We start from the raw sequence: 21,921 nt of genomic DNA, 5'->3' as shown, positions 1-21,921 counted from the left end.
GGCATTTTGACGAAACTCTAAAATCTGTTAAAATCTTCTCATCGAACCACTTTTAGAGCGAACGCAAGGTGATCTTAAGAAAAACAAGTTTTGATGAGCTATTATTGGTCTCGGATACTTCCTGTCTGATGATGTGGCAAATTCTCTGTGCTGTCGAAACTGATACGAGACGAGACGGTTTTTAGAACATTGCTACGGAGAATACATTTAGCTTATTCTCAGTGTTACTTGACTGAGGTTTTTGGCGTATTATCTAGCCATCTTTTGTCTCATATTTTTACGATTTTTAACAAAAATTTCAGTGACGGGATCTTCGTCAATACTAGGACGATCGAATCACTTTCCTTGAGAGACTCTTCTACTTGAGGCAAGGAAAACACGTTGAGAAGACGCCGACAGGACATCAAGTAGCATTTGAGGCTGCTTGACCAATTCATTGTTCAGCGATAGTCGAGCTCCTCGGGGCTGCTGAACCTGTAGCGATCGAACCACAAGGCCCATATCTCGTCCTTCTGTGAGCGGCATAGCCCTAACCCGGGACGCAGCGCAGAAAGGTTCGTCGTCAAAGGCTTTGGCGATTCGCCACTGTGAGGAGTCCTCAACCCTTAATACTCAACGAACATTGTCCGTGTTGAATTCTGCGCTAATGATTCAGAATCCCTCAGCGTGGTGTCCACAGAAACGGAGGGCAGGTGCTTTGGAAGCCATGCGAGCTTTCGTGATCTGAAAGCCCTATGGTTGGAGGCGGGAGCGATATTTCCGGCGAAGGTATGGGGTAAACAGCTCTTTGTCTCTATAGCAGTTTAGCGTCAGCATCACCAGCTCTTAACGTGATAGCGGTAAAGGCCCCGTTCACCCGAAAATCCAGTGCCGATGTTCGTGTTTTGGTGTCGTGAGTGAAAAATCGCAAGCTCTTGATTGCCCAGGTATTGAATGTCCAGGTATTTTTGGATGCAAAGTAGAGAACGACCGTTTGCATATATGGTAATTAACCGATTGCGCTACCGCGTTATACCCTTAGGGCGGAGCTTAAGTGATCCTTCCAAGTTTTGCATGGCAGGTAGGAAAGCGCTTCCTGATGTCTCTGAGGGGCTCAAGTATGTCTCCGTAGTAGGTTTGCATTACAGGATAGGTTCCCACTTCGTCGACTACCGCTTGGTTTTATGACCGCGAGCTGTGGCGTTCGTGATTTGATTCCCGGTGTGTAGAGCCCATGTCATGGTAAGTGCTTCTCAGCTGGTACCCCCATGGCGGAATATTTGGGAAGCCTTCTCGATGGGGCTACCGCTGGTGTAATTACGACTGATTGTTGTCTGCGAGTCGAGGTTACTGTCAAGGACCTGTGCCATCTGTTTCCGTCGGCGACTGCGAGGATTTTCGTGGTCAAATAGCATCCAGGTCGCGGCAGTGTAACGCGAAATCCGGTGACAACTCTTGCACTACTGGAGTGGAACTCGTTTCATTTTTATCGCCTTACCGTAATATCCGGTATACAGTGCGCACGCAGTGTATAGTCCGCAACACACAATTTTGGCTGCATATGGATTGTAAAACTTTTATTTCCAACAGTTTGAGAGGCTTTAGGCCCCTCGCCTAAACGACAGCCAGAGTGTCCTGGCTTGTGGCGGCGTCTTCGGCCAGTTGTACGACCTTTGTCTGAATCATCAGATCGGTGCTGAATAGGAGAGCCTCCCATTGGTCAAGCGATAGAATTTTTTTCCCTCCAGGGGGCAAAATGGTATTTCCAATATATATGGTTGAGATCCGCGTTGTGGTGACATAGCTTGCACACATTTGATTATTGGGACGGATAACAAAGACTACACAAAACTGGGTTCTGGAATGTATGAGTCTGGAGACGGCTGACGAGAAAAAAAATACTACACTTTCCGCACTCGTTACATACAATATCAGAATCAGGAGTGCGAACAGCACATAAAATTATATTTGGCGCAGTTCAAGTATCAAAAAACGTGGCAATAGAGTAAGCGTCGCGAACTTTGTGCCACATTCAGCGATGCTGAAAAAGAAAAAAATGCTGTGCAGTGCATGTATACAGATGGTCCGCAAAGCGCAAAATATAAATTTTTTAGCATGTATAACTCGCAGACTGTATACCAGAAACAATAGAATATGTTACAGAATTTCTCCCCTCCCCCTAAAAGAGCCGCTTGCTATATATATATATATATATATATATATATATATATATATATATATATATATATATATATATATATATATATATATATATATATATATCAAATTCTTTCTCAGTATACAGAGGAAATGCTAGGCATCACATGGGAAGGAAATATGCTACAGATTAGAAATTACGACCTACACTGCTCTCATCATCCTCGTCCGTAGCGTTTTCCTCGTTCCATTTACTGACAAGCACAAGGCACTCCGAGCGTATTCAAATTCTAAAGCTTCATTTAGGTAAGCACAACGAATGAATGAGTCAAATAACATTTATTTACTTACATTCAACCGCATAAACGAACAGTCCGATCAGTGTTTATATTTTTTAACGGCAAGCTCATGATTCACCCGAAGATGAGGAAGACGAGGTTTGCGACGTTCCGCGATGTGTTCATCTCTAAAAACTCAAATTTCCTTTAAATAATATAAGGCACACTTTTTACGCGCTTCTTTTTGCCTTCGCCAGATTCTGAGCTGATCTCTCTTTATGGGAGTGTCATTAACCTTGCGAGACCAACGACAACCAAAGACGGTTGACCACAAATCACCTACTCCTTCAGTGCAGATGCCCGCCGCGGTGGCTCAGTGGTTAGGGCGCTCGACTACTGATCCGGAGTTCCCGGGTTCGAGCCCGACCGCGGCGGCTAAGTTTTCATGGAGGAAAAACGCTAAGGCGCCCGTGTGCTGTGCGATATCAGTGCACGTTAAAGAACCCCAGGTGGTCGAAATTATTCCGGAGCCCTCCACTACGGCACCTATGCATTTCTTCTTTCACTCCCTCCTTTATTCCTTCCCTTACAGCGCGGTTCAGCTGTCCAACGATATATGAGACAGATACTGCGCCATTTCCTTTCCCCCAAAAAACCAATTATTATTATTATTCAGCGCAGATCGGGTTTGGGGTAGGTGTCGCATTTGTAAATATACCAGCGCAAAACGTAAGCCCACGTTACGGCAGAAGGGAAGACATTACGACAAATCCATTGCTCTCCTCACTGTAGTCGCGTCTCTTTTTGTGTACTCACTTCGTTTTTACAATGCGTGAGTATCGTTACAACTGATCCTGGTTGAACGAGCGTAATGGAAAAGCCTGCTCGATGCTGCGGGCATCTTGGAAGCCTTAACGCGGGAAGCAACGCGCAAGCTGTGCAACATACTCTGAAAAGCTGTTAAAATTGTATGTACTGAATTTCGCGAGATAGGGGTCACAGTCATGTTCTCACAAAAAAATCCTCAGCATATTTAATCCAGTTAATGAACAATTTCAAGCGTAAGGAGGCCCATACCAAATCGCACTCAGCTTGCCACCGTTACAAATGCTGGTAAGGGATTGTCTGTATTGCTGTTGGGGCCTGATGTTTAATTCACAGGAAGTTATTTTAAAACCTGTTTTGATGCACAGCACGCGGAAGGCGCAAATGCAACCATTTTTCGCTTAATCTTGTACACTTGGTATGCGGATATCCATGGCTATTGAGGAAGGCTCCAATTTTACTCCTCTGACATTATGTTAAGGTCTGTTTACACAATGAACCCCATATAGGAGACGCCGCAGTGCCTTTGGCGGTCGTCTGCTGATACCAAGGTCGCCAGTTCGATTCCTGCCGCGGCGGCCATATTTCGATGGAGGCGTAATACAAAAATACCCGTGCGCTGCAGCCACAAGTGGCGCATGTTAAAGATCCCCATTTTGGCTAAATTATTCTGCAGCCCTCCACTACGGTGTTCCTCATACCCTATGTGTCGGTTCGAGATGTTAAACTCGACAATTAAAAAAATAAAATCTTGAGACCAATTTTTGTGTCGCGAAACAAGCTTTGCGTGACGTTCTACTTTCAGTTCGTAAAGTTCGCGCCTGGCTCGTATCTGGCCTGGCCCCGGTTGTTGTTGATGATGATAATGATGATGATTTTGGCCTCTGGTTGAATGGTACGTACCCACGGTGGGGGATTTGACAGGGTACATTGGCCCCGGTTATCTGCGCACCAGGGGTTCCAGCAGAAATTCCGATATCCTTTTTTCTGACGGCGGACCCCGGATCCTTGGCTGCCATGTTGGTGAACGTCGCACAGTGAAATGTGATGCGCGTGTCTAACCCTGTTATCAGCACCTGTGATGCTGGAGGTCGGAGCAAGCGGCTGTAAGTGGATTAGGCATACGCACGGCCTGTCGCCGTGCTACGTTCACCAACATCAGACAATTGTCCGCGGGCAGTGTGCATACCTAACGCACCGAAAGCAGAACGCAACCCGGACCAAGGAACGGCAAGAGGCCCGTATTGTGAATCCACATTTACTAAAGAATTCCATGATCCATCAAAAGTATCGATCATGTACCTAGTAAAATCACTGCCCGGATGAACAATTTCTGCGCAAATTGTCTGTGTTAATAGCTTGCTGTTCACCAGGCATATATTGGCACATAGCCACCCAATCTGAACCTGGCAGCGTTTCGCAGAAGGTTAGGTGGGCGGATGAGATTAAGAGGTTTGCAGGCATAAGGTGGGCGCAGGTGGCAAAGGACAGGAATAATTGGAGAGCCATGGGAGAAGCCTTTCTCCTGCAGTGAGCGTAGTCGGGCTGATGACGACGATGATAATAGTGACCCACCCAAACCCCCAACCCAACCTCTCATACCCACACCCAACCCCTTCCTCCCAATGGGAAGCCACTGTTTCGAGAGCACAAACCAGGATGACCAGCGCAGACTGATCGACCAGGCAACCCCGATTGGAACAGATAATGAGGCCCTGGACTCAGGTCTCTAACCTCTTGGGGCTACAGTCAGGCTGCTGCTGCTGATGATGAAGATAAAATAAAGTTTTCCAATCGGTCGGTAACATTCAAACTTTAGACCCGACCGCACGCGCACAAATCGAAAGGTTAGAAAAGTTAAAAAAATATGCTGCAGAATGCACGTTAGTTCTTTCGAGCGAAACCAATTTCGAGCACCGAAAAAAGAAAGTAGAAGAGGCCGAGTTTGCCCCTGCAGCCTGTTGAGAGAACCCCGTTGTGCCGGAAGCTTTGCGAAACGAAAAATAGTTCGCGTTGTACGGCGCATATCCTTTACACGGCACCGTGTACGTGAACTGAAGGCCTTATATATAACATCTGAAACGCATATACCATGGCAGGAACAGGCTGCGGCACTACTTTTTTTCGCACGACCTAGTTTTCGCGTATGATGCAATTCAAAAGCCTCAAGTGATCTTAGGCCCTGCCGGGTTTCCGCCATCAGCAAGACACATGGCGGGTGAGAATCGATGGCAGTTGACGAGTTGACTACAAAAACCAGTTGACAAGTGGAACTGTAGCAGTTATGTTGCTTTCGCTGTGAATTACAGCCTCTAAATATGCTTTGACTGCCGCCACTGCGCGATGTGACGCCACTCTGATTACTGAAATCTTTTCCCGTCTGCAGTTTTGGGAGGTGATTTCCGATGAGCATGGCATCGATCCAAGCGGGGCGTACCATGGCGATTCGGACCTCCAGTTGGAGCGCATCAATGTCTACTACAATGAGGCCTCCGGTACGCGTCTGGCTGTATTTCGGTTGATAATTTCACACTGAAGCTTCCCCGTCGAGTTGATGTTGCCTTGCGGCTGTTTCGCACTGCTAAGCATTACGGAAATTTGCCGGGCCGTTTGGCCCATGACTTCAACAGAAACAGCAAGCGAAAGACAAAACCGAACGCTGTGTGTATGGTTGTCCCTTATTCTCGGTCCTGCCTTAATAGCGTTGTTTGTGCTGTTAAGCTGATATCTGGCCTGTCAATAGAGCTTCTTCAACGGCAGGCCTTTGCTCTTCAGGCTTTAAATTCTACAACCGATCGCGCAAATCTAGTTAGGTCAAAGTGCAATGTCTAGTGACCTCTTCTGTTTGCGGCATGTTATGTTAGGCCATAGCAGGTTTTCAGGTTGCATTGCCACAAGTCCCGCAGGGATTAGCTTGAAGGTTCTTGGCCAAAGGCTTTTTTCTCATAGGCAATGAATGTTCACAACGCGATTGAGTTTTTAATAATAATAATAATTGGTTTTGGGGGAAGGAAATGGCGCAGTGTCGGTCTCATATATCGGCGGACACTTGAACCGCGCCGCAAGGGAAGGGATAACGGTGGGAGTGAAGGAAGAAAGGAAGAGAGAGGTGCCGTAGTGGAGGGCTCCAGAATAATTTCGACCACCTGGGGATCTTTAACGTGCGCTGACATCGAAAAGCACACGGGCACCTTAGAGTTTTTCCTCCATAAAAACGCAGCCGCCGCGGTCTGGTTCGAACCCGGGTTCTGAATTTCCTCGTCAGGTTTGACGAGGACATAGTACGTCTCCCCTCTACTACGTTTCCTCTTGCTGCAGTGAGTTTGTAAGGAGTTTTTACCTCTATGTTTGCTAATACCGCCGCTGTGCTTCATTTGGAAGGGGCTCGATCATGACATCCGTGATTCGGCGGACGCATTTCTATGGAGGCGAGATCATAAAGAGCCGTGTGTTCAGCGATCTTATTGCGCGTAAAGTAACCCGAGGTGGTGCAAATTTATCCAGAGGCCGGCACTACTGCGTTGATGACAGCCCATGTACAGTATTCGGAATGTTAATCCCATATAGGACACCGTAAGTTTAGTAATACGAAACAGAAGCGAAACAGGAGTCGCAACGGGACGTTAATTTAGTGACATCATTTTGATCCACCTCAATTTATCTATCAACATTTCACCTTCTGTTTTTCTGCTGAAAGATATTTAAATATTTTATTATTAAATATAACTGGATCTCCTGTTTGAAGGCCGGGAGGTGGCGCAAAGACCTAGTAGTGCCGCTTTTATTTGCTATGACACCTACAGTTGGCGCGCTCCATTTTCATTTCTTTAACTGGCTTTGTTGTGACGCAGGTACTTGTAATAACTACACGGTATCTTTGTTGCCGCTAAGTGATATTTGTTTTTTGTTTGAGGAGGTAAATACGTGCCTCGGGCCATCCTGGTTGACTTGGAGCCGGGAGCCGTGGACGCCGTCCGCTCGGGACCGTATGGACGACTCTTCCGGCCGGATAACTTTGTGTTCGGTAAGGGGCTTCTCGGCTTAAAACCTTGTACATAATCACACCCACAAGAGCGCACAGTATAGACTAATCTTTAAAGCGCACAACTGGCTAAATTTGTACCCACATCTCTGTACGCACAGCGAATCCTCGTTCAGTATAATCCAGTCCGAGTGGCAGTCAGTTTAATACAGCCACGCAATCAAATACTTCAAGTTTGATCTATGGACATTCTCATCAGTTCCTTGCGAAACCTAGGCCGCCAAGATTGAGACGCAAGCTTGGTGGTTCATCAAGAATGTAGTGCGCCGTGAAAAGAGCTTATTACGAGAGAGGGAATACATGGGCCATTTCGAAAATAAAATGAATTGGAATAGAGGATATACAAGGCAAAAGCTGTCGGCGTTCAATGTGTTCATTGACGTGGACACCGTTCTAGACGCTTAAGGAAGTGCGTAAACTGGCTCCCCGGGTCAGTGGACGCTTCACTCGCTCTTCTAGGTACGTGACGATGGTGAAGACATGTGGGCTGCATACATTAATAATAATTGGTTTTTGGGGAAAGGAAACGGCGCAGTATCTGTCTCATATATCGTTGGACACCTGAACCGCGCTGTAAGGGAAGGGATAAGGGTGGGAGTGAAGAAGGAAGAAAGAGGTGCCGTAGTGAATGGCTCCGGAATAATGTCGACCACCTGGGGATCTTTAACGTGCACTGAAATCGCACAACCTACGGGCTCCTTAGCGTTTTGCCTCAGTAAAAACGCAGCCGCCACGGTTGGGTTCGAACCCGGGAACTCCGGAGCAGTAGCTGAGCGCCCTAACCCCTGAGTCATCGCGGCGGGTTTCTGCATACATTAGCACTGATAACTTAGTGGTAGACACGCGGCACTGCAGTAATAGGCCGCAGCGTTCATTGGGTGATCAACCTCTCGCGATCATCAACTGCAACCTGCCACAGAGGCAGGGTGAACGCGCTGCATATCAAAAGTGCGGAAGGCAATCAAATGGGGTTTTAAAGTGAAGGCTTTACTGGCCGCAAACTTGGGATTTCGCCGTGACGGTGCTCCGAGGAAGCACATAACGTCACAACGTGCGGCTCACCGCGCATATTTCTTTCTCGTTCCCTAGTCACTACTGAGCATGAGCCACTAGTAGCATCGAGCCACAGGTGTCCGCCGCTGCGCAGCGCCACGCCTTTCCTCAAAATCCAACTTTCAATTTTCAGTTTTCTCTTTTTTCTTTCCCTCCCTCCTTTATCGCTTCCTTTACGGCGCGGTTCGGGTGTCCACCCATATATGTGAGACGGTTACTGTGTCATTTCCTTTCCTCAAATACCAAACAAAACTAGTCAGCCGACGGTGTTCATAGTTCATTGGCGTTGACAACTTTGAAAAGGCCGCTCATTTTCACGAAAGTATAGACGTAATAATTAATGTAATAATTGGTTTTTGGGGAAAGGAAATTGCGCAGTATCTGTCCCGTATATCGTTGGACACCTGAACCGAGTCGTAAGGGAAGGGATAAACGAGGGAGTGAAAGAAGAGGTGCCGTAGTGGAGGGCTCCGGAATAATTTCGACCACTTGGGGATCTTTCACGTGCACTGACATGGCACAAGATGCGGGCGCCTTAGCGTTTTTCCACCATAAAAATGCAGCCGCCGCGGTCGGGTTCGAACCCGGGAACTCCGGATCAGTAGCCGAGCGCCCTAACCACTGAGCCAACGCGGCGCACAACCGGCTCCGTGGGTCAGTGGAGACCTAAATCTCGCTTTCATGCACGTGGCGCTGGTTTCCAACTGCAAAAGACTGCTTTGATTGCGTTCCCCACACTGGATAGGCAGCGCGCCCTCCCTGCCACCCTGGGAGGTGGCACGCAGTTAATGGTTGATCGCGAGATCTTGATCAGCAAACGAACGCAGCGGCCTAGCTATTGCTGCAGTGCCGCATGTCAGCCACAACGCTGTCAGCGCTATTGCATTCAGGCCACATCTTTCTCCCACCACTGCCACGTGCATCAAATCACGAATGAGGCGTCTGCATATTCAGGCAGCCAGTTATGCGCCCTTCCTTTGTACAACTCCATCGTCGTCTAGAACATTGTCAACGCCAATAACACAGTGAACGCCGACACCTTTCGCTTTGTATTCCCTAGATTAACTGAGCTAATCCACATTAATTTTTTGCAGTTGCATGCCAACGCCACGTTACACGAAAGCGAAAGTGAGGTGTCCACTGACCCAGGTAGCCAGGTGTGCGCCTTTCAATTTCGTAAAAATGAGCGGTCTCTACGTTGTCAACACCAATGCACCAAATGAGCGCCGGCGGCTCATTTTTTTTGTTTTGACGAAAGGAAATGGAGCAGCAACTGTCTCATATGTCTCGATGGACACTAGATCGAATGGATAAAGGCGGGATGGAAACAAGAAAAAAGAAAACTTGAAAATCGATTTTAAGGAAAGGTGTGGCGCGACGCAGCGGCGGAACACCTACGGCTCGGGGCAACTAGTGGCTCATGCGCAGCAGTGACTAGACACGCTTACCCGAAATGGGCCGCTGGCTATAGCCTAGCGTAGCTCTCGCTACAAAAAAATTCCATCCGCCTTTGACACAACATCACATCACTCAGCAAAACGCATAGGTGGCGCATTACACAAAAAAGGGAGGCGGCCGTCTGCGGGGACAATCCGGCTTAAAACAAATTATTACAGACAGATATAACACAGGAAATGAGCACAGCTGGCGGTTCTCCCTCCCCTGTGTTCATGTCATTTGTCACCCGTTTTACGTAGGGACTCGCTGGAGAGATTGTGTTCTGTAGCCGAGTACAATGCGAGCCATGACTTGTTGCATTGTTTGCAGACGTGAACATATATTTTCAACTTCTTTCACCCGTCGCATTATCGGGAACTTCCGCAAGCTGTTAACTTCAACTGTGTTGAGCGTTGTTTATCTCTCTTCTCGCTACCTGCACCACGCAGCATAAGTATTGTTTTTTCCGCCCAGGGCATGGCTTTCTTTCATGCCCAGCTTTCTGGGACATCTACTACTTGTGCCATCTACCGGCAGTGGCGGCAACAGGGAGCGTAACTGAATGGGAAGGGGTACAAAAAAAATCGTAAAACGTGAACAAAATCACCTACAAAAATGCTTCGGGGATTTGTATAATATACACTTAGCTGAGGAATGTGCCGAAGTTTCTGTCCTGTGCTAATAATACACGAGCTTCCCAGCGCGTTTGAATATTATACGATGCTGCCTACGGGAGGGGGCCAAAGTTTTGGCATTTTTCCAGACTTTGAAACTGTATAGCACCGTAACACAGATAGATATCGAAAATGCTTCCCGGTTTTAGGTACCAAAATATATGGTGTTTAAAATGGTGTGAAACGATCTGGCATAGCTTTGATCAAGAAGCTTCCTGAGGCCTTTTAATTGAAACGTGATATTGCCTAAAATATGAAAGATGGCGCCCGGCACCGAGCTACGCTGCAGAAGTGGTTCGGACTGCTGAAGTTACGTCCAATTCGACGCTTACCTTTTTATCGGGTGACTTTTGCCTTGCAGACAAGAACACATGTCAGAGCTCGAACCCAGTGTCTCGACCGGAGCTTTAAATAAAGAAAGTTGTTACGATGACCATGCATTAACGCAGCTACATAAAATATTCGCGGCTGTTCATATATGCTTGTCGTGGAGCAACTTTGCAAATTGTCAGCCCTTTGCTATTATCTAAAAAGTTTATTGGGGCGTGTGATCATGATATATTAGGGTATGAGGGCTAGCTCGCCTGAATTTTAGCTATTGTTGCTTTTAAGGAGCATAGCGGCATTCAAACGGCCGACATTAAAAAGTATTCGCGGATATAAATGTTTAAGTTTATTCTTTTAATACTTATTTAAGAAAATTTGATATAGCTTTACTCAGATACATTCTGAAGCTGTTCAGCTGTTTTCGGGCAGAACACAAAATTTGGAGTCTATAAGCAAATAGCGTCTAGATAGACGTTCAGGTTGTTACTGTCACGTTCACCTGTAATGCTTTCAAATTTGTGACTCTAGCGTTGTCCGAATATGGTGACTCGAGTTTGCACTTAGAGTTCTAACCTTGGTTCAGAACCTTTTGTTTTGGTCAACTAATTTTAATAAATGTGCTCGTTTCTATAGAAAATATATTAGTATGAATGTATGAATGAAAAATTTCACGCATGATCATTATTAATACTTTTATTGCTGCAGCTATTGGCGACTTTTTTTTCTGTTCTTTCATTCTGACTTCTGTAATATGCATGCATGATGTATTGCCGGGATCCATCATGTGTAACACAACTGAAAAAGTGAGGCTTCGCTTTTGAGGTACGAAACTTCGCTTTTAAAGATACCGCGAGATACCGCCAACTTTTTTCCATTTTTGCAAACAAATTGGTGAATTTAATTGTGTCCACTTCTGGGCTACGAAAAAGCACTTTTACATGGACGTCATCAAGGAAGCATTTCATAACGGTATATATAAATGGTAAATATGGTGGCTGTCGCAATTTGCGACGCTGGCAGTCGCTGCTACGCTGCTTCGTCGGCCGATTGTCATGATATCGCATTTAATTCTCCCGCACCTCCCAGAGTGACATCGCAAGGGGCCGCCAGGTGCAAGAGGGTTAACCACGGATTAACAGGGTTAGTCGCGATGTCATATCAATCGTCTGAAGCAACTGTCTTGACAGCCTCCTTTGAAGAACGTTTCCATCTGTCCTTTGAGGCTGGGCTGTAATCATTTTAAGCAATAAAGTTTTCTTTTTCACCAGTATAATAGATGAGTTGCGTTATCGCAAGCAGCATGCTTTTAAGATTCATCTTCTTCAAAATGCTATGAAAACGTCTAAAAAATTGACCGCCAACAGCAAGATCACAGGATGTCAAGGGGTATAAATTAGAGGGGGAAGAAAAATAAAAAACAACTAAGTGTCCTGCCCACGCCAGTACAAATACTACATTGAGACTGTTAAAAGAATGAAAACTAGAAGTGCCCCCCGTTAGGACGGCCAATAAAAATCAAGAGAAACACCCCCACAAATACATTCAAAGAGAGGGAGAGGGGTGGGCGGTTGGGGGGTGGCAAAGTCTTGCACAGGGTGCCGGGTGATGTAAGGCCGGTCAGGACCCAGCCGCTATGCCCACATTTCAGCGTACGCGAAATGCAACAACGCTGCGGCTGTTTACCCCCGGGGGGTCGAATTAGTTCGAAGCGCTCCAGTGCGCTGTCCCTCATAGCCTGTAATGGAGCTAATTTGTATAATTTCATTGTAGCTTTTCCCAGTTCCCAGGTTACTCTGCCTGCAGCAGCTTTGATTTCCGTGGTCAGGTGAAAAACTAATTATACTGCACTGAACAATACTATCGCTTACTTTGGAAGCAGCAGCGTTTGGTAAATCAAACCAAATACAATTGTAATAGAGAGGTACAGCGCAACAAAAATAACCAGACTCTAAAATAATTGCATTCTATATTACAAAGTAATGAGAATATCAAATAGGCGGGGATGTCATTATAGCAGGCGGGGATGTCTATAGCACGTAGGGGAAAGCACAATGTCAGCAAATTACCATGAATGAAGGGGAAGCCTTCGTAACGATAACACTCATGGGAAGTGATCTGTTACGTTTACAGTAATATTCGAAGCACTGGAGGTTATATTTCTTTTCTCCTATGCACCCTTGGGGAGGAAATCGAGCAAATGTAATAGGTCTATTTTCACTGCGTCGCTGTCAATAAACTTGCACTTGTCACAATATCTGATAGCTGGTGCGGAAGGGGTTATAACTTCCCCGCAAAAAGGCAAGGACAGGGGCTATATTGCCGACATAAAATATATTATTATACACTTTTTATACAACATTTGGAAACAAAATGTGAACAGTCAGAATCACAAAGCGTCATTACCTTGTGTTCATGTTACATGTACAACCAGAACGATGCACTCCGAACGTAATGAATATGAATATAACTAAACACACTTCACAGTAACATGGCATACAAAAGAAGCAATACTTTGCGAAAAGAATAAAGAACAAGGCAAACTTTTAATCGGTTGCCAAACAAAATGTGTCAGCAAAGAAGGACATACAAATGAACATAAATGATGGCATTGAATGTGCGTAGTACTGCTGTCGTCACTTTTCTCGAGCCTGTTTGTGCGCATTGTGCACTTGATGCCAGTATCATATGATCTACGCCCGATACGACCAATCAGTTTTCTTAAATTCGCTGCAAAATTTTTTCCTACTGCCCCCCAGAACTTAAAGGCGTGTGTGCATGTTCATTTTCAAAGCACCCCCCCCCCCCTAAGTACTTTTTCTAGCTGTACTGATTGCGTTATAAATCGGTTATCCATGGTTTGTTTACATAAAAGAATTTTCTTACGCAAAAGACAAGCCAACATATCATTTTAAAAGTGACAACTGCAATACTTACAAAACACACATATCACATTTATATTACACCAAAAAATTGCTCAGGGCATATATGGCAGGTCAACAGTCACATAATACAAATACACTATTTTTAGTACACACCGAACACTCCTTTAGAAGCAGGTCACATAAGGCATCAGGAACAGTACTCTTCATCTTCAAGCAGTGATGCACTTTCTAAACTAGAGGTACAACACAGCACTATAAATATAGGAGGAAACACGCAAAACTAAAAGGCACATCTCACCACATAACTGTTATCTCCTCCTATGGCTACAATCATTGCTTTTCTCTTTCTTTCCTTACAAGGTTGCGAAGTTTTTCTTTTGATTTGACTTTCGTCGACATTCCCATAGCCCGAAGCTCCGTGCGCAATTCTCCTTCATCCATGTCGTCCACATTTTGTAGACAGTTTCCTTCGCTCACTTTTTCATCTGCACAGCGTAGCCTCTTCGCCCGTGTCTCTTGAATAAGTCCCTCAAACCAATACTCTTGGTCCCGCTTTTTATATGCACGGCTTAGTCTGATATTCTCGCTCACTTCAAGCCTTTTCGCCAGCTTCAGAGCGTCAGCGGGTGCATTCCACATGTTAGACTTCTCATGGTGTAGATGCTTTAGCACGTCGTTTTTTTCCTCTAACCCTTGGCACTTGAACCTTTCGTGCTTTGCGGAAGCGTGGTGCGCGAGAATATGAATGTATGGCTTAACTCTATCGCCACCATAGGCTTTGCAACCTTGGGCTCCTAATTCTAAGAACGTGTGAAAGAATTGTGAGGTTTCTCTTTCTATGCTGCGACCTTCAACATCAATTTCCAGGTGGTACAAAATTTTCCGCATAAGCTTTCAAAGGAGCAAAGTTTTTTCCTCTGTATGAGGGTGCAATTTCCCGGCCAGTTTTTCAGGCAAAGCCTTTAGCAGGCGCTCACAATCGCCCCCCGATACCGACGTGAATGTTTTTCCCTTGTTTCCTTCATTGGCTTCCCAGACGTGAAATTTAATCCCGCAGTTATTTACGGCGTCAACGATGTAATGAACGTGTATGGTCATGCAACGTGGGTTGCGGACTTTTTCACGGTAATCTGTCTTCTGCTTCTGAAAGCAATCCATCTACAAGGCGGTTAACTATACTTAACTTCATGTGCAATACATCAGGAATTATTTAATCAGAGTCGAAGTTAAACAATGGCACGTTTTTCATCCCGTTCGCCTCTGCGCAGCAATCAGCTTTGATGTTCTCAAGAGTGCGGATCAAAGGAGGCTCATTAAAGCTCCTGTTACTTGTCAGAACTGAGCACCTTGTCTGTGGGTTTGCTCGACAAAATGGACAAGGATAGTGTGATGCAGCAGACTGAAGACCCTGAACAACAAGCAAAAATTTCAAATCTGACCCTAGACAGATGCGAATCGGAATCTCGTGGTCCCCTACATATATGCTACCCCTTCGTGCGACAACATTAATTTCTTTTATCAAATCCCGAAAAGCATCTCTTATTTCAAAATAACCTTCCGAGATCTCCGCCACACCGAGAAGGCGATGAAGGTTATGGCTTTGTAGGTGCCGCGTTTTGCAAATGATGACGAATGATAATCTTGTCCAGGCCATGCGTCTACTCACAACGCAGCCATCACCCTCTATTTTTACAAGGAGTGCCTCGAGGAGTTCTCTGTCTCTGAGTGGCTTTCCTTTATTGCATATTCCAGTACTGATTTTCTTCAGGATACAGTTTGTGCAAGTATACGCCTTTCACAGCCCGCCCCTTCAGGTCAGAGTGGCGCTGGCAACAATTGGGCCAAGGGCCACTACACCGAGGGTGCTGAACTGGGGGACTCGGTGCTCGACGTTGTGCGCAAGGAAGCGGAATCCTGTGACTGCCTGCAGGGATTCCAGCTGACCCACTCCCTGGGCGGTGGTACTGGATCTGGCATGGGCACACTGCTCTTCTCGAAGATCCGTGAAGAGTACCCCGATCGCATCATGAACACCTACAGTGTAGTGCCCTCTCCAAAGGTGTGTGACATTATCTGCAGGAGCCAACTTCAGCATCTTTGAAGCAAATCAAACATGACATTTTGGTCTTGCTTTATAAGGCGTCTTCCTTGAATTTTGATTAGTCGTTATGCACAAAGTTCTCATTCTCTTCCTGCGGCTACCACTAGGTTTCGGACACTGTCGTCGAGCCCTACAATGCTACTTTGTCAGTGCATCAGCTTGTGGAGAACACCGACGAGACCTACTGCATCGACAACGAAGCACTCTACGACATCTGCTTCCGGACGCTTAAGCTCACGACTCCCACCTACGGAGACCTTAACCACTTGGTTTCTGCAACGATGTCTGGTGTGACCACATGCCTGAGGTAAGTATTTCGCAGCTTCATTCAAGGGGTCACTTAAGCGCCTCATGCATGTTCATAAAGAGCCCAAAGAGGTCGACACCATCCGCCGAATTCTTAGTTCCGACGGTAGTGATCGGTTCATTATGGAACAAGCACTGCAAAGACTGCGGTCGCCAAGGTCTTTTACAAAATATTTAGAGTAATACACTACAGCTAATCTCCATGTATAAAGTGCATGTGGTGGCAATATTTTAGGAAAATACAATGACGAGCAAGAAAGCAAATAAAAGCACCCTCACCGTCCGCATAAAAACTAACAAACACCGCACCTGCTATAGCCAGCCAAGCAGCTGCTCAAGGAAGCTTTGAAAAACACTTCAAAGAAAGTGAATTTGGCAACGGCAGCAATAACGAGAAGGCGGCTGCCGTCGGGAATAATGGAGCGGCGCCTAATCTACGGCATGCGATTGCACACATTGGGAATAAAATGGCCGTGTTTCACCACTGTACCTCAGAAACTCATGAGGCGAAAAGGTAAATTAAGGCCTCGCGCTGTAAATGATGAAAAACTACTCTGTTCAAAAAGCAAACATCTCAAATCTCTTGGAAATAATTTAGGTGTGTGTCAGTGGAGAATGCTTTTTGAACTGTTTCTCCTTTATAAAGCGCACATTTATCTCGTTCAGCTCCTTAATCCTAGCGCACAGGACCTCCATATAAAGCCTCACGTACAGTGGAATCAGTTATCCCCGTTTTCTCTTCGGGAAAAGGGAATACACATTCCCACGTTTTGGTATGGAAGTTTTTCTTCGATAAATAGTGGCACTTTCTGAGGAAGTTGGGAGCAGAGTACCACATTAGCGTGCTGAGCAGTCAGTATGGAATACTGGTTGCCATTGTTGGGGATGGTGTTTTAGGGCCTGGAGAACAATCACTTAATTTTAAAGTGCCACGACAACCGGCAGACTGGTGAAGTTAATACCCATCGATGTTCTCCTAATGTAGTAATTTGTATAACCTTTGAAGCTGGATACGAAGCAGTGTCCATGTGAAGAATCCATTTTTATTTTTTGTGATTTTGCCAATGAATGGAAACAGCAACAGAAGAAATCTTGTTACCTTACTGGAGCTGGTTTGTTTCTCCGCCGTTGTAATTTGGCTGAGGCAAATAACAGGCATGCAGTTTCAATGTTCTCTAGAACAGACTGGCAAAGTGTAAACTATGTCACTTCTGAAATTTCCATGAGTTCGTTCTTTCATTGGGCTTCGTTCTCTGCACTGGCGTGAAGAGAACTGAATTTAAAATTTGATGACCCGATATTCAAAAGCTTTGAACGAACAGCGGCAACAATCGCGACATTCTACAAGATGCCTCCACTGACTATTGTAGCTGCTTTATAATCTTACCACAATCTTGTTCTGACTGCTCCCAAACAAGAGCGCCCAACATACCTCTGTAAATTCTCTCTCCCCTTTTGAATTAAGCGGGCTTCTAATCAAGCACCATCCCATTCCTCACAGATTTCCTGGGCAGCTGAATGCTGATCTTCGCAAGCTGGCCGTTAACATGGTGCCCTTCCCTCGCCTCCACTTCTTCATGACTGGCTTTGCTCCACTCACGGCTCGCGGCTGCCAGCAGTACCGGGCTCTGACTGTGCCAGAGCTGACGCAACAGATGTTCGATGCCAAAAACATGATGGCTGCTTGCGACCCCCGCCACGGTCGTTACCTGACAGTTGCTGCAGTCTTCAGAGGCCGAATGAGCATGCGGGAAGTCGATGACCAGATGCTCAACATCCAGAACAAGGACTCGAGTTACTTCGTTGAATGGATCCCGAACAACGTAAAGACAGCTGTCTGTGACATACCGCCTCGAGGTCTGAAGATGTCTGCTACTTTCATTGGGAACAGCACAGCCATTCAAGAGCTTTTCAAGCGGATCTCCGAGCAGTTTACAGGTGACCATCGTGTTTGATTTGAAAGTGCTTCTTAAAAGCACATGCTTTCATTGTAGGTACCCATTGCTGTCGATTTTCTGGTACAGCGCATTTTCGGGGACAGTTCTAGGAGTGTGACCCCGCCTGCTTGATATATTATTTTTTTGCAGCTATGTTCCGCCGCAAGGCCTTTCTGCACTGGTACACCGGAGAGGGCATGGACGAGTTTGAGTTCACCGAGGCCGAGTCCAACTTGAACGAACTGGTGTCAGAATACCAACAGAACCAGGAGGCCACCCCTGAGGACGAGGAGGAATTCGAGAAGACCCAGGCAGAGGCCTAGTTTTTGTGCAGTGCTTTTTTTCTTTCGGTTTACAATAAAGTGTCTGTTTGTCATGGATCCTTGTTTTTGAGCCAGGTGCTTGTGCACTTTAGTATGTCGTAGGCCCGGACTGCGTCACAAGCATGGTCACGCAAAGCAGCTAAACCTTACTGTATTGCAATGTGCGCACATCTGTAAATAGCCGTGTGACCGGCGTTTTCGGCATTTTGACGAAACTCTAAAATCTGTTAAAATCTTCTCATCGAACCACTTTTAGAGCGAACGCAAGGTGATCTTAAGAAAAACAAGTTTTGATGAGCTATTATTGGTCTCGGATACTTCCTGTTTGATGATGTGGCAAATTCTCTGTGCTGTCGAAACTGATACGAGACGAGACGGTTTTTAGAACATCGCTACGGAGAATACATTTAGCTTATTCTCAGTGTTACTTGACTGAGGTTTTTGGCGTATTATCTAGCCATCTTTTGTCTCATATTTTTACGATTTTTAACAAAAATTTCAGTGACGGGATCTTCGTCAATACTAGGACGATCGAATCACTTTCCTTGAGAGACTCTTCTACTTGAGGCAAGGAAAACACGTTGAGAAGACGCCGACAGGACATCAAGTAGCATTTGAGGCTGCTTGACCAATTCATTGTTCAGCGATAGTCGAGCTCCTCGGGGCTGCTGAACCTGTAGCGATCGAACCACAAGGCCCATATCTCGTCCTTCTGTGAGCGGCATAGCCCTAACCCGGGACGCAGCGCAGAAAGGTTCGTCGTCAAAGGCTTTGGCGATTCGCCACTGTGAGGAGCCCTCAACCCTTAATACTCAACGAACATTGTCTGTGTTGAATTCTGCGCTAATGATTCAGAATCCCTCAGCGTGGTGTCCACAGAAACGGAGGGCAGGTGCTTTGGAAGTCATGCGAGCTTTCGTGATCTGAAAGCCCTATGGTTGGAGGCGGGAGCGACATTTCCGGCGAAGGTCTGGGGTAAACAGCTCTTTGTCTCTATAGCAGTTTAGCGTCAGCATCACCAGCTCTTAACGTGATAGCGGTAAAGGCCCCGTTCACCCGAAAATCCAGTGCCGATGTTCGTGTTTTCGGTGTCGTGAGTGAAAAATCGCAAGCTCTTGATTGCCCAGGTATTGAATGTCCAGGTATTTTTGGATGCAAAGTAGAGAACGACCGTTTGCATATATGGTAATTAACCGATTACGCTACCGCGTTATACCCTTAGGGCGGAGCTTAAGTGATCCTTCCATGTTTTGCATGGCAGGTAGGAAAGCGCTTCCTGATGTCGCTGAGGGGCTCAGGTATGTCTCCGTAGAAGGTTTGCATTACAGGATAGGTTCCCACTTCGTCGACTACCGCTTGGTTTTATGACCGCGAGCTGTGGCGTTCGTGATTTGATTCCCGGTGTGTAGAGCCCATGTCATGGCAAGTGCTTCTCAGCTGGTACCCCCATGGCGGAATATTTGGGAAGCCTTCTCGATGGGGCTACCGCTGGTGTAATTACGACTGATTGTTGTCTGCGAGTCGAGGTTACTGTCAAGGATCTGTGCCATCTGTTTCCGTCGGCGACTGCGAGGATTTTCGTGGTCAAAAAGCATCCAGGTCGCGGCAGTGTAACGCGAAATCCGGTGACAACTCTTGCACTACTGGAGTGGAACTCGTTTCATTTTTATCGCCTTACCGTAATATCCGGTATACAGTCCGCACGCAGTGTATAGTCCGCAACACACGATTTTGGCTGCATATGGATTGTAAAACTTTTATTTCCAACAGTTTGAGAGGCTTTAGGCCCCTCGTCTTCGGCCAGTTGTACGACCTTTGTCTGAATCATCAGATCGGTGCTGAATAGGAGAGCCTCCCATTGGTCAAGCGATAGAATTTTTTTCCCTCCAGGGGGCAAAATGGTATTTCCAATATATATGGTTGAGATCCGCGTTGTGGTGACATAGCTTGCACACATTTGATTATTGGGACGGATAACAAAGACTACACAAAACTGGGTTCTGGAATGTATGAGTCTGGAGACGGCTGATGAGAAAAAAAATACTACACTTTCCGCACTCGTTACATACAATATCAGAATCAGGCGTGCGAACAGCACATAAAATTATATTTGGCGCAGTTCAAGTATCAAAAAACGTGGCAATAGAGTAAGCGTCGCGAACTTTGTGCCACATTCAGCGATGCTGAAAAAGAAAAAAATGCTGTGCAGTGCATGTATACAGATGGTCCGCAAAGCGCAAAATATAAATTTTTTAGCATGTATAACTCGCAGACTGTATACCAGAAACAATAGAATATGTTACTGAATTTCTGCCCCTCCCCCTAAAAGAGCCGCTTGCTATATATATATATATATATATATATATATATATATATATATATATATATATATATATATATATATATATATATATATATATATATATATATATCAAATCAAATTCTTTCTCAGTATACAGAGGAAATGCTAGGCATCACATGGGAAGGAAATATGCTACAGATTAGAAGTTACGACCTACACTGCGCTCATCATCCTCGTCCGTAGCGTTTTCCTCGTTCCATTTACTGCCAAGCACAAGGCACTCCGAGCGTATTCAAATTCTAAAGCTTCATTTAGGTAAGCACAACGAATGAATGAGTCAAATAACATTTATTTACTTACATTCAACCGCATAAACGAACAGTTCGATCAGTGTTTATATTTTTTAACGGCAAGCTCATGATTCACCCGAAGATGAGGAAGACGAGGTTTGCGACGTTCCGCGATGTGTTCATCTCTAAAAACTCAAATTTCCTTTAAATAATATAAGGCACACTTTTTACGCACTTCTTTTTGCCTTCGCCAGATTCTGAGCTGATCTCTCTTTATGGGAGTGTCATTAACCTTGCGAGACCAACGACAACCAAAGACGGTTGACCACAAATCACCTACTCCTTCAGTGCAGATGCCCGCCGCGGTGGCTCAGTGGTCAGGGCGCTCGACTACTGATCCGGAGTTCCCGGGTTCGAACCCGACCGCGGCGGCTAAATTTTCATGGAGGAAAAACGCTAAGGCGCCCGTGTGCTGTGCGATGTCAGTGCACGTTAAAGAACCCCAGGTGGTCGAAATTATTCCCGAGCCCTCCACTACGGCACCTATTCATTTCTTCTTTCACTCCCTCCTTTATTCCTTCCCTTACGGCGCGGTTCAGCTGTCCAACGATATATGAGACACATACTGCGCCATTTCCTTTCCCCCAAAAAACCAATTATTATTATTATTCAGCGCAGATCGGGTTTGGGGTAGGTGTCGCATTTGTAAATATACCAGCGCAAAACGTAAGCCCACGTTACGGCAGAAGGGAAGACATTACGACAGATCCATTGCTCTCCTCACTGTAGTCGAGTCTCTTTTTGTGTACTGACTTCGTTTTTACAATGCGTGAGTATCGTTACAACTGATCCTGGTTGGACGAGCGTAATGGAAAAGCCTGCTCAATGCTGCGGGCATCTTGGAAGCCTTAACGCGGGAAGCAACGCGCAAGCTGTGCAACATACTCTGAAAAGCTGTTAAAATTGCATGTACTGAATTTCGCGAGATAGGGGTCACAGTCATGTTCT

At 45.8% G+C, this 21,921-nt stretch overlaps 1 protein-coding gene across 1 annotated transcript; it reads left to right on the top strand.

Moving 5' to 3' along the window:
* Positions 1-3,521: 3,521 nt before the first annotated feature.
* LOC144128711 (tubulin beta-4 chain-like) lies at positions 3,522-18,321 on the top strand. The gene is made up of 7 exons (XM_077662350.1): positions 3,522-3,527; positions 5,626-5,734; positions 7,153-7,263; positions 15,469-15,713; positions 15,863-16,062; positions 17,563-17,999; positions 18,149-18,321. The coding sequence occupies exons 1-7, from the start codon at positions 3,522-3,524 to the stop codon at positions 18,319-18,321; spliced, it is 1,281 nt and encodes a 426-aa protein (XP_077518476.1).
* The last annotated feature ends 3,600 nt before the right edge of the window (positions 18,322-21,921 follow it).

The sequence above is a fragment of the Amblyomma americanum genome, chromosome 1 (genome assembly GCF_052857255.1).
Source record: "Amblyomma americanum isolate KBUSLIRL-KWMA chromosome 1, ASM5285725v1, whole genome shotgun sequence".
NCBI lineage: Eukaryota > Metazoa > Arthropoda > Arachnida > Ixodida > Ixodidae > Amblyomma > Amblyomma americanum.
Note: the sequence above shows the minus strand (reverse complement) of the source record. Positions and strands in the feature narration are given on the sequence as shown.